The following is a 12,207-nucleotide window of genomic DNA, read 5'->3' as shown; positions in this document are numbered from 1 at the left end:
TGCACATAAAGGCATGTAGATCTGTTTAAACCAACAGATTCCCTGTTCCCTTATCTGCCTGTTTATCGTTTTTATTTGAGCAGTATGAGTTGGGTTTTTCACACATGTACTCAAAAGAGTCCCATCTGTATTCTTTATGGGCCTCTCTATATTTCAGTTTTATTTCCCACTACTCTCCTACACATAACTCATATTTGAGTCAAACTTAAAAGACTATGTCTGATTGTCTATATAAAAATAAAAAATCATGCAACCTCCACATCGCATATGCCTTATAAACCAAAGCTGTTCAGCCAAGAGATGGGGAGCCCTGGCTGCTTGATGCTCTGGTCAGCTGTCCCAGCCCTACACCACCCTCCAAGGCTCTCAAGGGAAATGTGAGACTTTCCATGCGAGATGTTGGGCTGGATGAAGCACAAGCTGGAAACAAGATTGCCGAGAGAAATATCAATAACCTCAGATATGCAGATGATACCACCGCTATGGCAGTAAATGAAGAAGAATTAAGAGCCTCTTGTTGAAGGTGAAAGAGGAGAGTGAAAAAGCTGGCTTAAAACTCAACATTCAAAAAATGAAGATCATGGCATATGGTCCCATCACTTCATGGCAAATAGATGGGGAAACAATGCAAATAGTGAGAGACTTTATTTTCTTGGGCTCCAAAATCACTGCAGATGGTGACTGCAGTCATGAAATTAAAAGACACTTGTTCCTTGGAAGAAAAGCTATGACAAACCTAGACAGCATATTAAAAAGCAGACACTGCCAACAAAGGCCCATCTAGTCAAAGCTTTGGTTTTTCCAGTAGTCATCTGTGGATGTGAGAACTGGACCATAAAGAAGGCTGAGCACCAAAGAATTGATGCTTTTGAACTGTGGTGTTGGAGAAGACTCTTGAGAGTCCCTGGACTGCAAGGAGATCAAACCAGTCAATCCTAATGGAAATCAATCCTGAATATTCATTGGAAGGACTGATTCTGAAGTTCCAATACTTTGGCCACCTGTTGCGAAGAGTCAACTCATTAGAAAAGACCCAGATGCTGGGAAAGATTGAAGGCAGGAGGAGAAGGGGATGACAGAGGATGAGATGGTTGGATGGCATCACTGACTCAATGAACATGAGTTTGAGCAAGGTCCGGGAGATGGTGGGGGACAGGGAAGCCTAGCATGCTGCAGTCTCTGGGGTCTCAAAGAGTTGGACATGACTGAGAGATTGAACAACAACAATGGAGAGTCAGATGCCACACTGACTCCTCACCATTTCTGTTTCCAGTAGATCCCCAGGGGCAATTACGAGAACCTGGAAATTCACCAGTGCTCCACTAGAGAAACTCCTAGTAACTCCTGCATTCTCTTACTTTTCCTCTGGAGCAGCCTCCATCTCCTTGGAGCCCTTATAGATCATATGATACTTTCTATGTCTGTCTTTATTTATATGTTCATGTTTGTTCTTAGGGCACTCGATAACACAGCAATTCTGAGAGGTAGATGGGGCAGGTGCTCAGGTACCCAACTTGAGGGTCAGGTTGATAAATAAAAGGGAAAACCCTAGAGTTTCATTGAAACCTCCTGACTTAGTTTAGTTTTCTTTCTAATCTCTCTTTGCTCCTAGGGTTAACGCAAATAGGAGTTTATTGGCCTGGATAATTCCTCCTTGGTACACTTAGGTAGAGAGGTGTAATCTGTTGAACTAGTGAGAATGTTGCTCGCGCAATTGCACTCTAGTCAGTTCAGTAGCTCAGTTATGTCTGACTCTTTGCAACCCTAAACCATGTGCAAATTTAATCCTAATATAAAAATTCATATATGTGGCATATTCATAACATGAGCATCTATGTGTGTTCATTTTTACCACCCAGGAAGCCAAAGTCAGCTTCTTTGTCATTTAATTCAACCTGAATTAGCCAAGTGATCAAATCCCGAGGCACAGAGATGTCTGCAGATACTTCAGCCTTGGGGAAAACCCAGACACTGCTTCGCATAACTTGAACCGACAATACAAATACCCCTCCCTGCCCAGGGGATGTTTCTGGGTCACGATTCCCTCCCTTAACCAAAGAGTCAGACATGGCTGGACACTTTCCCAGCACACTACCCTGCTTCTCTGGCTGACCTTTAAGGTTAGGACCTTTGGATATAAACTCATTAAAGATAGTCATAAGGCAAATTCAACTGCCTTGGGGCTCACAAAAATGCATTGTTTCATTTCAAATAGACCCCGAAAATCCCAATGGCCACATACAAGCCATTCCTAGCCTATGAGGTTAAAGCAACAGACCCACCATCAGCAGGCCAAGCGCTCTGAACGGCTTTTTCTCCTGAAAGGTTCCCTCACTCATGAGAACCAAGCATGTAAGGGTGGCTAGCAGAGGTCAGAGCTAAGGTTCTTGGGTGTGGAAATCAGAGCCAAGGTTCTTGCCTGGTGCAAAGCCAAATGCATCACACAGCGATCACTCTGGGACTCCCACATCCATTTACAAAGGCCTAAGGATTTAACTTGGGGAGCACAGTGCACTCCCATACAACCCACCAGACTAGCCCTGTCCCCTATTTCTGAAGTGATCCATGAGCACTGGGTACTCACCCTCCACTGTTTACCAGCACCTCAAGCATCCCACATTATTCACAGGTCAAAACTAACCAAGAAAGTGAGAGACCTTCAGGACATTGCTGCACAAGGTTCTTCCTGCTAAGGCATCCTGTCCTGCTGATTTGGAAAATGGTTCTTGTCACCTTTCTCATGCAAACCACTTTCAGAATTAAGTGAAATAGGAATTTATATATGATCTCTCATAATGTACCAAGGCAAGGTGCTTTATAAAATAATCAGTCTTCAGATTATTTTTTCTCCCTTTCTTCCATGTCCAGTGAGCTTATCCTACATTATTTAATGGATTACAGCAAAGATCAACCAGGGAGGGGGGCACTGCCATGGGAAATCAGCCAGAATTGTTTAGAACCCAGCAGAAAACTATTTTAAACTGTTTCAAATTGTTAGTTGAAATGGAAAACCCATTTCCCTGTCTATAGAACTCTGATTTAGCTTTTTTGACTCAGTCATCAAACATATTTTCCTGATCTTCAGTGTGTTGCATTTTCCATCATAAAAATGTCTTCCTATTATCATACCTAAATAAAGTCTGAATCTCACTTATTTCAGATCCGGATTCAACAAGCCTTCCAAAGCTACTTAACTATGTGCTGAGCAGTGCAGAGCCGACTCCCTCTATTATCTCATTTATTCTTTTACAGATGAAGGAACGGGGGCTCCTTTAAGTTCACTGACTTTCCTGCTTTCCTAGACCTTGCAAGTGGCATCTGTAGAGTTTCCAAGTCTCTGCTCTCAATGGGACTGCCAGGTAAAACATTCTCCCCAGTATTACTCTCAGCTGGCTTTATCTTTCTGGAATCTTGCTCAAGATAAGTCACGCTTTTTTTTTTTTAGGGGGAGGGCAGGGAGGGTAATCTGATAATCTCAGTTTGGAATCAAGAATTAAAAGCACTGCACAGAAGGATAAATGCAGCTGGTGCACAGAGCAAACAATCTTTACAGAGGACCTTCTCTCTGGGTTTGAATAGCCAGAGGTTTTCCTCCAGGTTTGTAGACTGCACCCAAAGAAAGGTTCACAATTAACATCATGTTGGGTCTTATTCCTTCATGTCTTTTTCGTCCTTTCACCACTACACTGCTAGCTAAAAACTAGGCCTCTTTTTTCCACCCTGGTGTGGACCAACAGACAGATGTACCTACCCTTAGACAGCCTAGCAGTGCTCATTACGATAAATATTGAGGCGGCTTGGAGTTGGGTCTTGGAGGAGAAGAAATGCAGGACTTTCTAGAGCTGATTGTAATGCCAAGCAAAATATGATATATAATGACATGAAAACTACTACTAGTTACAACATCATTTTAGAGTTTCGAGGCATAACCATTCACAAAATACAAATATTATGTGAAAATCTACCAAAACAACTGCTATCTCTAGAACCAAAGCCAAGAAAAGCTTCATTATTGTTCCCTTCCAGGATGTCAAGCATGTTCTTTTTGCCTGTTTGCTTACTTCTCCTGTGTTACTCTCTACATACTATCTTTCTTGAACACGACAGGCCAGGTTTTCTGTAGAAATCTCCAGGCCAGAAATGTACCTATGGTTGCTTTTAAATGCTAAGATGCTACACAAAACATGACAGTGAACAGATATTCAAAACCAGATTTTCACTGTGGTACAAAGTCACTACCTTATTCACCTAAAATATTACACAGAAAGACCTCAAAAATACTACCAGGATATTAAATGACTATAGAAACAATAAAAGGCCTCAGTTCCAATCTGTGACACATGAGGTGGGACCCCAAGCCCAAATGCTTAAAAACAGGGGCACATTCTAGAGACGTTTGCAAATTAGTTACTGCCCTCAACTGAACCACAGCTGGCTTACTGATATAAAGAAAGAACAACAAAAGGATGGCCCTTACAGTCCAATGATATTGCTTGTGTGAACTCAATTTACCACCTTCAAGACTTAGCCCTTTGATCTACAGAGGAAATGCTTTTCACTGTAAGAATTGTTTTTACACTGGTTAGGGCATCAGTTCAAGGAGTCCTCTGTCACCCCGTAAGCTCTCAATTTCCTCACTGGCATTGTAAAAACTACAATAAACCACATTTGGTGTTACTTGAATGTAAATTTTCTTAGCATTACCTTTTAAATGAAAATCCACGGATCTTCACTATAAAGCCCTTTGTAAAAAGTCAGACAAGGTTGCAGGATATTGCAGTGTTTGGTTATTCAAAAATGAGTTCTGTGACAATTTCTTCTCCCCAGTTCTGCCAGGTTCCAAATGTGTAAGTTATATTTAATGAGTTTATTTTGATATAGATTTTTCCACTTTCATATTTCCTGAAGCTGCTTAGGTTCAAGAAGTCCAGGTCAGTTGAAATTAGGTATCTGTGTATTAAGCCTGGATATTTGCTTTCCATCTACTGAGTCACTAAATCAGAATTCAGGGAAATGGGGATTTTACTTTCTTCCGCCTTCCTTTCATCCTCACCCGCAGGCATAGGCCTGGACCACACAGTCCTAGATCTGATTCACACCCTTGTACTGTCTAGATAGGTGACCTGTGTGGGTAACTTCTCCAGAATATCAGTTTCCCTGTTGCTGTAAGTGAAGTAATATTCAACAAAAATGGTTGCTCTGTGGATTATGAAGTAAGTGTATGGTCAAGAACTATTCTTCCAAATACGCCTTTTTTTATGGGAGGTGCTCAGTGTTAGCTGAACCTGAAAGATGCATCTGGAAAGATTATTAACATGACTACTTTTATTATTAGTCTTTCCTTTTACATTCCCCAGGTCACATGCAGCACCCCCCAACTTCAAGCTCATGTAAATAAGATTTGAATAGACTTAATGTTTTCTTCCAGAAGAAGAAGACAGAAGAAGCAGGTAGAATCCCAACAAGCCATTAGGATGAAAATCTCCCGAAAATGACAAGCACTCAGACAAAAAAAATCTGGCTGGCTGTGGCTTCCTTTCCGGTGTGTGTTAGACCGGGGGACGAGAAATACAGACCATGCCCCTTGCCTTGGTCTCAGCCCTCCACTAGACTGGTTTCTCCAGAATATGTCCACTCTCTGGCCCCTCAAACAGCAGCAAGATCCTCTCACCTGGCCCCTCCTGCTCCTCCGAAGCCCCAGTGCTCCTGCTAGATGCAGTAACAGCAGCTCTGCCTGCTCTGGATGCCGTGTCCCCCAGGCAGCCCAGAGTACCCATGCTGGAGGATGTGTTCCTAGCCGTGGAGTTCCATAGCATCAGAAACCAACAGTCTGTGCTCTCCTGCTCCAGTGGACCTAGCCGGCATCTTCTTCCCCCCTCATCCAGGCAGAGCGCGCGGGGCGCGTGCAGCCAGAGCAGTCCCATCAGCGGTCTGCTGTGAGGGCGCCTCTATCACCCTCGCCTCCCTCCCCCGGTAGAGTCTCACCAGAGTCAGACCAGCGCCACTCCTCAGGCCAGGCCAGGGGAAGCGAGTGGGAGGGATGTAAGGATAGGGGAGCACTTTCTGGGACCTGCTTCCACTGCCCCTTCCATCCATTTCTTGCAGGAAAGAGAGCGAGGAAGCCAAGCCCGGAGGTACGTCCAAATCTGTAGTGCTTCCAATCATTCTCATAACATCCCTCAATTCCGAGTCCCCAGCTGGGCAACTCCTCCCAAAGCACCTCACGAAAACCCCGCGCCACCGCCACCTCCGGGTCCCGCACGTAACTCCCAGAAGGAAGACCCGCTGTTTTCCAAAGCAGAACCAGGTCAGTGGTCTTGGAAGTTTGACACCTCCCACTCCGGCTCTCCATCTAGAAGCCCCCACGCTTATCCAGTTTGAGAGCGGAAGCCAGGAGGTCTCCCCACAAGTCTTCGCTCACGCCGGGTCCGGCCGCCTCCTCTCTCCCCTTTCTCGAGTCTAGCTCCAGCCCTCCACGCCTCTGGCGCCTTCACTGAGTGACCAGAGGTTCTCTGGCTCCTAAAAGAGGAAACTTCTTTTCAGGGCTAAATTCAGGTCCGAGCAGGAAAGGCTTTCCCTTCCTTGCCTCCCCCCTTATCCCGGCTCTCAGAAACCACAGGGAGCCGGCACCAGGAGCGTGCTTACCCTTTAACCACTAAAAGGGTCCACTGCTCCCGGACTTTCCACTGCAAAAGTCCGCTCGGGTCTGAAACTACTTATGTACACTCGTGATCCTTCCAGAGACCCTACCTGTCCCTCCTGATTTGCAAGAAACAAACAAAACACAAATCGTAGCAACTTTGGAGAGCGAGTGTGTGTGTGTGTGTGTGTGTGTGTGTGTATGTGTGTGTGTGAGTGAGTAAGAGGAGAGAGAGAGCATCGCAGAAGAGTTAGGGCAACAGCTGCAAGAACACATCTGGAAGAGGGGGAGGGGACAGACGAGGAGGGGACAAGCGCGAGGTCGTGGGGGACTCCCCCCATTCCCCCGCCCTCGCAGCTTCAGGGCCGAGAACGCGGCCAGCCAGTGGTTACCTGTCCTATGTTGATGAATCCGTACTTGCTGGCTATGCGGTTGGCCTCCGGGAAGCCGCCGGCGATTTTGACTGCCCAGTGGTTGGTGTAGACGCGCGTCCGGCACACAGGGAGCAGGCAGCCCCCGAGCAACGCCAGTACGCAGAGCAGGTCCAGCCGTCCCGGGCAGCAGCAGCGGCTCCCCCAGCCCATGGCCCCGGCGCTTGGCTGCTGCTTCGATCGCTCGCTTGCTCCGCTCACTAAGCTGAGCGCACAACTAACTTCTTCGGCCTGGGCCGCCCGAGCGCGCAGCCCCCGGCCGCCGCGGCTCGCAGCCCTGGGAGATCGGCAGGAGGCGGCGAGCCCCAGCAGGGAGCTGAGCAGCGAGCCTCGCACCCACTCCTAGACCATCCCTGGGGCTCCGGGGACCTGTGCTCCCAGCTCTACGGCCCGCGGGGCGGTCGGCCGGCGCTCCCCGGCTCCGGCGCAGGAGGCGGCTGAGTGGGGCGGGCGCCCTCCCGCAGTTGGGTCTCGCCGGGCTCGGCTCCCGGACTCTCCGACTCGCCCTCGCTCCTCCCGGGGCCCCCGAGCGCAGCGGAGGCGGCGGTGCAGGCAGCGGCTGGGCGCCCCCTCTGCTGGCCCGGGCTCCGAGCGCTCGCTAGCTCGCTCCCCGCGCTCCCTCCAGCTCAGAGCAGCGCGCTGGGAGTGTAAGTGGCAATGGCAGCAGCGCCTGCTCTGCATAAATGACTCCCCCCGCCCCCCTCTATACCCCTCCTTTCCCACATCCCCCTCCTCCTCTCCCTCCTCCGCCCGCCCGAAAGCGGCCACGGTGAGGCGCCAACCAGGTCCTAGCGCCGCTGGGTTCTTCGGGCTGCAACCTACAGGGTCCAGAGCAGCAAAAGCGAGTCTTTCCAAAGGGCTGAGAGCAGAGCTCCGGTGTGGGGGTTTTACCCTCTTCTCTCCTCTCCCTTCTGGATTTGTATTAATTTACTGCCACTTCCCGAAAGACTAAAGAGATTTACAAGCTGGTTCTGGTCAAGCGACCCCAAGATTCATTCATCCTAGCTCTGAACCTCCTTAAGTAAGTATTTAAGGAGGTCACTTGCGTGTCAATTGCCGGACAAATAGCCCGAGATTTTCACTTCGTTAATTCTTCATGCTTTTCAACAACTGTTTATTTCACAAAATCTGCTCCCGGGAGAAGCTACCACACAGGACGGTAAGGCGCATCGACTCTTACAAAAGCCAATCACTGGCAATTCCAAAGCCGAGTGTGTTGCCTGCCTGCTGACTTTCGAAATCCGTGCTTCCAATACTAGGCAACACCACGGGAGAGTAAAATTCCAGTCGCGGAATTGGGGAAAGATGTTTCTGTGACTATTTGGTATGAAAGTGGAAGGAGATGTTGGGCCAAGGGAATAACTTCATTCATTCGTTCCACTGAGTCGGATGAGAACTTCTTTTTCTCCACCAAGGGAAAAGTTCTGCAACTTTTCCAAGAACAGCCCTGTAACAGTGCTGAGTTCGATATAAACAGGACCACAGAGGAATTTCGAATGAAATAAATGTGTGGCTACGCCGCCTTCATTGCTGTATCTTCCACTGTGACTGCAGCAGGCAGGAAGAAGCTCGGATTTACCCGCTTCTGGGGAAGAACCTCCCCGCCTTTTCTGGCACAGAACGATTTCTTGTGAAAAGAAAATATACATACCCCTTATGAAATAATTCAGTTGACCTTTAAAGTATTCACTATACCACTAACCCGCCCCCCCCCGCCTTCCCCCCTTCACCCTTGCTTTCTCCTGTTCCCATCCCCCATTGTCTTTCTTACCAGGCTGTGGTTAACTGTATTTGAAGGTAATTAACGCATCACACCTTGGGTAATGATTCTTTTATCTGCCTAAGGCTTCACTTTTCTTCCTCCTCCCCTCAGCGGAACCAGAGCTGCAGAATCAAAAGATGCAAATTTTATAAAACTCATAGTTAAATTCATAAAAGTATCATTTTATGATTTTACACATCGTATAAAGTATGGCATATTAAATATTTAACCTTGAAAATAAACCCACCAAATGACTTTATTCCCACTCTACTGAAGAAGTGGAAGATCAGAAGAACTAAATCATTTGCAGAAAGGCATGTATTTTACTTATTTACTTATTTGACTGGTTAGACACATATCTTTTCAACACCTAGAATGTGCCAGGCATTGTGCTGGATACCGGAAAAAGAGGAGGAAGGGGAAGATGGGGGACAGGGGCTGTCAACAAGGACTAGTGCATTTCAGACTCTGAATAACTCTAGAATAAATGTAAATGTGGTTTGTTGCTGTTGTTTGTAGATGGTAAAGCATAAATACTATGCTTGGGCTTTAGAGTTTTGATACAGCCTCCTTACTGGCTAGTCCCTTTGCACATTCCCTCTTCAGCCTGGAGCCTAGAAAGTTTACAATCTGTTAGGTCACTGTTAATTGCCATCCAGACCACCTGTATCCTATTCATAAGGCCATTGGATTATTCCTGTAGAAAACTGATGGGTTTCACATGGGATGGGAAGACCTCAGTCAAAATCCAATATATGCCAGTCAGCCTTTCTTTCAGAAAGGAAGGCATTTGCTGTTGGATGGGACTGAGAGCCTGTCTGGTGATGACCCAGAGGAGGGTGGCCACTGTGGGGACTATATAAACTACTCAGGACTTGAGTTTGTAGGATGGGCTGTAGGTTTCTCTGGGACTCTGGCGCCAATATTTAGAACAGCAAAGGCAGCCCCCAAACGCTGCTCTTTGTAGGCTGTGTTGCCTCTGGGCTTCACCTTCTGAAGATAATGGGGAGCCACCTCTGCACCAAGTCTCCTGAGGCCTGGAGGGTGTTTCCTAAGAGGGGCAAATTACTCATTGACATTTTTTTCTCCATGTTGTGTGTTCTCTTTTTCTTTCCACTAACACCCTTGCCTTCTGTGAGTGTGCCCTGCCTGGCACACACACACAGCATTCACAGCACCAAGCATGAGAGAGAATTGGAAAGGCAGGTAGGAAATGGGTAAATCACTTTTCTGCTTTGTAAACCAATCCCTGGGCCAGCACTTAGCTTACTCAAGGGGTATATTCTTCCATTTGGATGCATATACACTTAGAAGGGAAAACTCTAGCACTGTTTTTAAAAAATAATAAAGACTTGGAGCCCCCATTCATCTGTCAAATCAAGCGTATGAATGTAGATTCATTCATCTTGTTGTCCATCACTTTCATGGTTATGTTCCACTTCAGTTATGTGCGTTTTCTCAGAGAGCAGGATTCTCAAACCTAAATAATACCAAAGAAGCCCCTCTCCTACTGGTGCACAAGCACACACTGCTTCCTGCTTTGGGGTCTACCTTAATGAACTCATTAGCTTCCTTATTAGAGCCAGTTGGCCAGAATGAAGCTTCCAAATAAGGATCAATAGCTGCAGCAAAAAAGGAAAATCACCTTCTTTGATGACCTTCAGCTCTGCTGGTTATCCAACTCAGCCCTATTTTCAATGCCTCAGCAGCCAAAAGAACAAGGCACTAAATAGTAGCGGTTAGAGTACTACCAGCACTAACACTGGAAAAAAAGCTGAAATCCAAGTCTTCCCCAAATGCTTCGTTTTTGTATGCTAAGAGGAGCACTCATGATCTGACCCTCCTCTCTCCCTCTGTAACATGCCATATGGCAGGAAACCCGGCAGTTTGAAGTTCTACTCTGCCTGATACTTAGGAACATATTACTTGATAATGAGGCCCCACTAGTGTCTGGCCTCTCTGCCAAGGTCCTTCACAGCTCTTAACAGAAAAATTCAGTGAAATGCAATGAAGAGAAACCCAGGCAGTTTAGTACAAGCAGAAGTGAAAAAAGTACTCCATCGGACTCATCTTGAAACTCTACAAATGGGAATTATTCTGAGAGGAGTCTGCCTTTTGAGACATCTCATTTCTTCCTCTGCTACCTCTTTTGTTGGAAAATGACCTTTAAGATCTCTTCCAACCTGAGATTCTGTGACTCAGTGATAAATTGATAATGGGCAGTTTGGAGCTGCCAAGAGGGAAAACTGTCTCTAGAAATTTCACTTTCCAGTAGAGGAGTCAGTAAATTTATGGGGATTCTAATCACTTTTCTAGTCGATCAAATTCAGAATTGGCAGTGAAAATTTGTCAAATTTCATAATGATAATAATAATAAATGGTAGTTATTACTACCATTTATTAAGAACTAGTTATATGCCAGGCACTGAGCCAAATACATTTCAGGCCTTAATCTAATGCACAGAATATCAAAACTGAAAGAGACTTTAGGTATTGTAGATTCTAACTTTTTTATATAATAGAGAAGAAAATTGAGGCCAATACTCTAACCTATGTGGGGAAAGAATCTGAAAAAGAATAGATAATATGAATATGTATAACTAAATCACTTTGCTGTACACCTGAACTAACACCACACTGTAAATCAACTGTGTGTGTGTGTGTATTGCTCAGTTGCTCAGTCATTTCTGACACTTTGCAGTCCCATGGACTGTAGCCTGCCGGGCTGCTCTGTTCATGGAATTTTCTGGGCAAGAATACTGGAGTGTGTTGCCATTTCCTACTCCAGGGGATCTTCTTGATCTAGGAATCAAACCCGCGTCTCCTGCATTGCCAGGCAGATTCTTTATCACTGTACCACCTGGGAAGCCAGGAATATCAACTCTACTCCAATATAAAATAAAAAAGTTTTTAATTACATTGGCTTTCATGTTTAAAAAACTAATTTGGAAGACATTAATCCTATCCTGGAAAAATAAGTTAAGACATAGGTGAATAATATAAATAAAGGAAGGGCTACATGGCACACTATGAACCTAGGATTAACACTAATCTAATTTGCAAATTTGTGTTTATAAATTCAATCAGAAGAATGGAAACTTGAATTAACATTTCAGATTCTTTGGATGTTTAGCCACCACCATTTAAAAATATGACCTTTGACACATATGAGCCCAGGAAAAAAGTTAATTCAAGGCTTGATATTACTTTTATTGTATAATATTTAAATAGTGGGATACAGACAGGTGACTTATATCTTGTAGATTTCGGGAAGCTTTAGCTCCTTCTTTGAGCTGCTTAAAGTTGACTTAGATTGACATAGCGCCTTCATCTGTGGACATTCAAATCCTACACTGACAGGCTAGTTCTCAGAA

General features: G+C 45.6%; 1 protein-coding gene across 1 annotated transcript in view; it reads right to left on the bottom strand.

Moving 5' to 3' along the window:
* PCSK5 (proprotein convertase subtilisin/kexin type 5) overlaps window positions 1-7,224 on the bottom strand; it is a 503,247-nt gene extending 496,023 nt beyond the window's left edge. Inside the window, exon 1 of the mRNA XM_052644706.1 lies at window positions 7,033-7,224. Within this exon, the coding sequence (XP_052500666.1) occupies window positions 7,033-7,224 (192 nt within the window). The remainder of the gene's footprint in view (window positions 1-7,032) is intronic.
* Window positions 7,225-12,207: the final 4,983 nt, after the last annotated feature.

The sequence above is a fragment of the Budorcas taxicolor genome, chromosome 8, assembly GCF_023091745.1.
Source record: "Budorcas taxicolor isolate Tak-1 chromosome 8, Takin1.1, whole genome shotgun sequence".
NCBI lineage: Eukaryota > Metazoa > Chordata > Mammalia > Artiodactyla > Bovidae > Budorcas > Budorcas taxicolor.
Note: the sequence above shows the minus strand (reverse complement) of the source record. Positions and strands in the feature narration are given on the sequence as shown.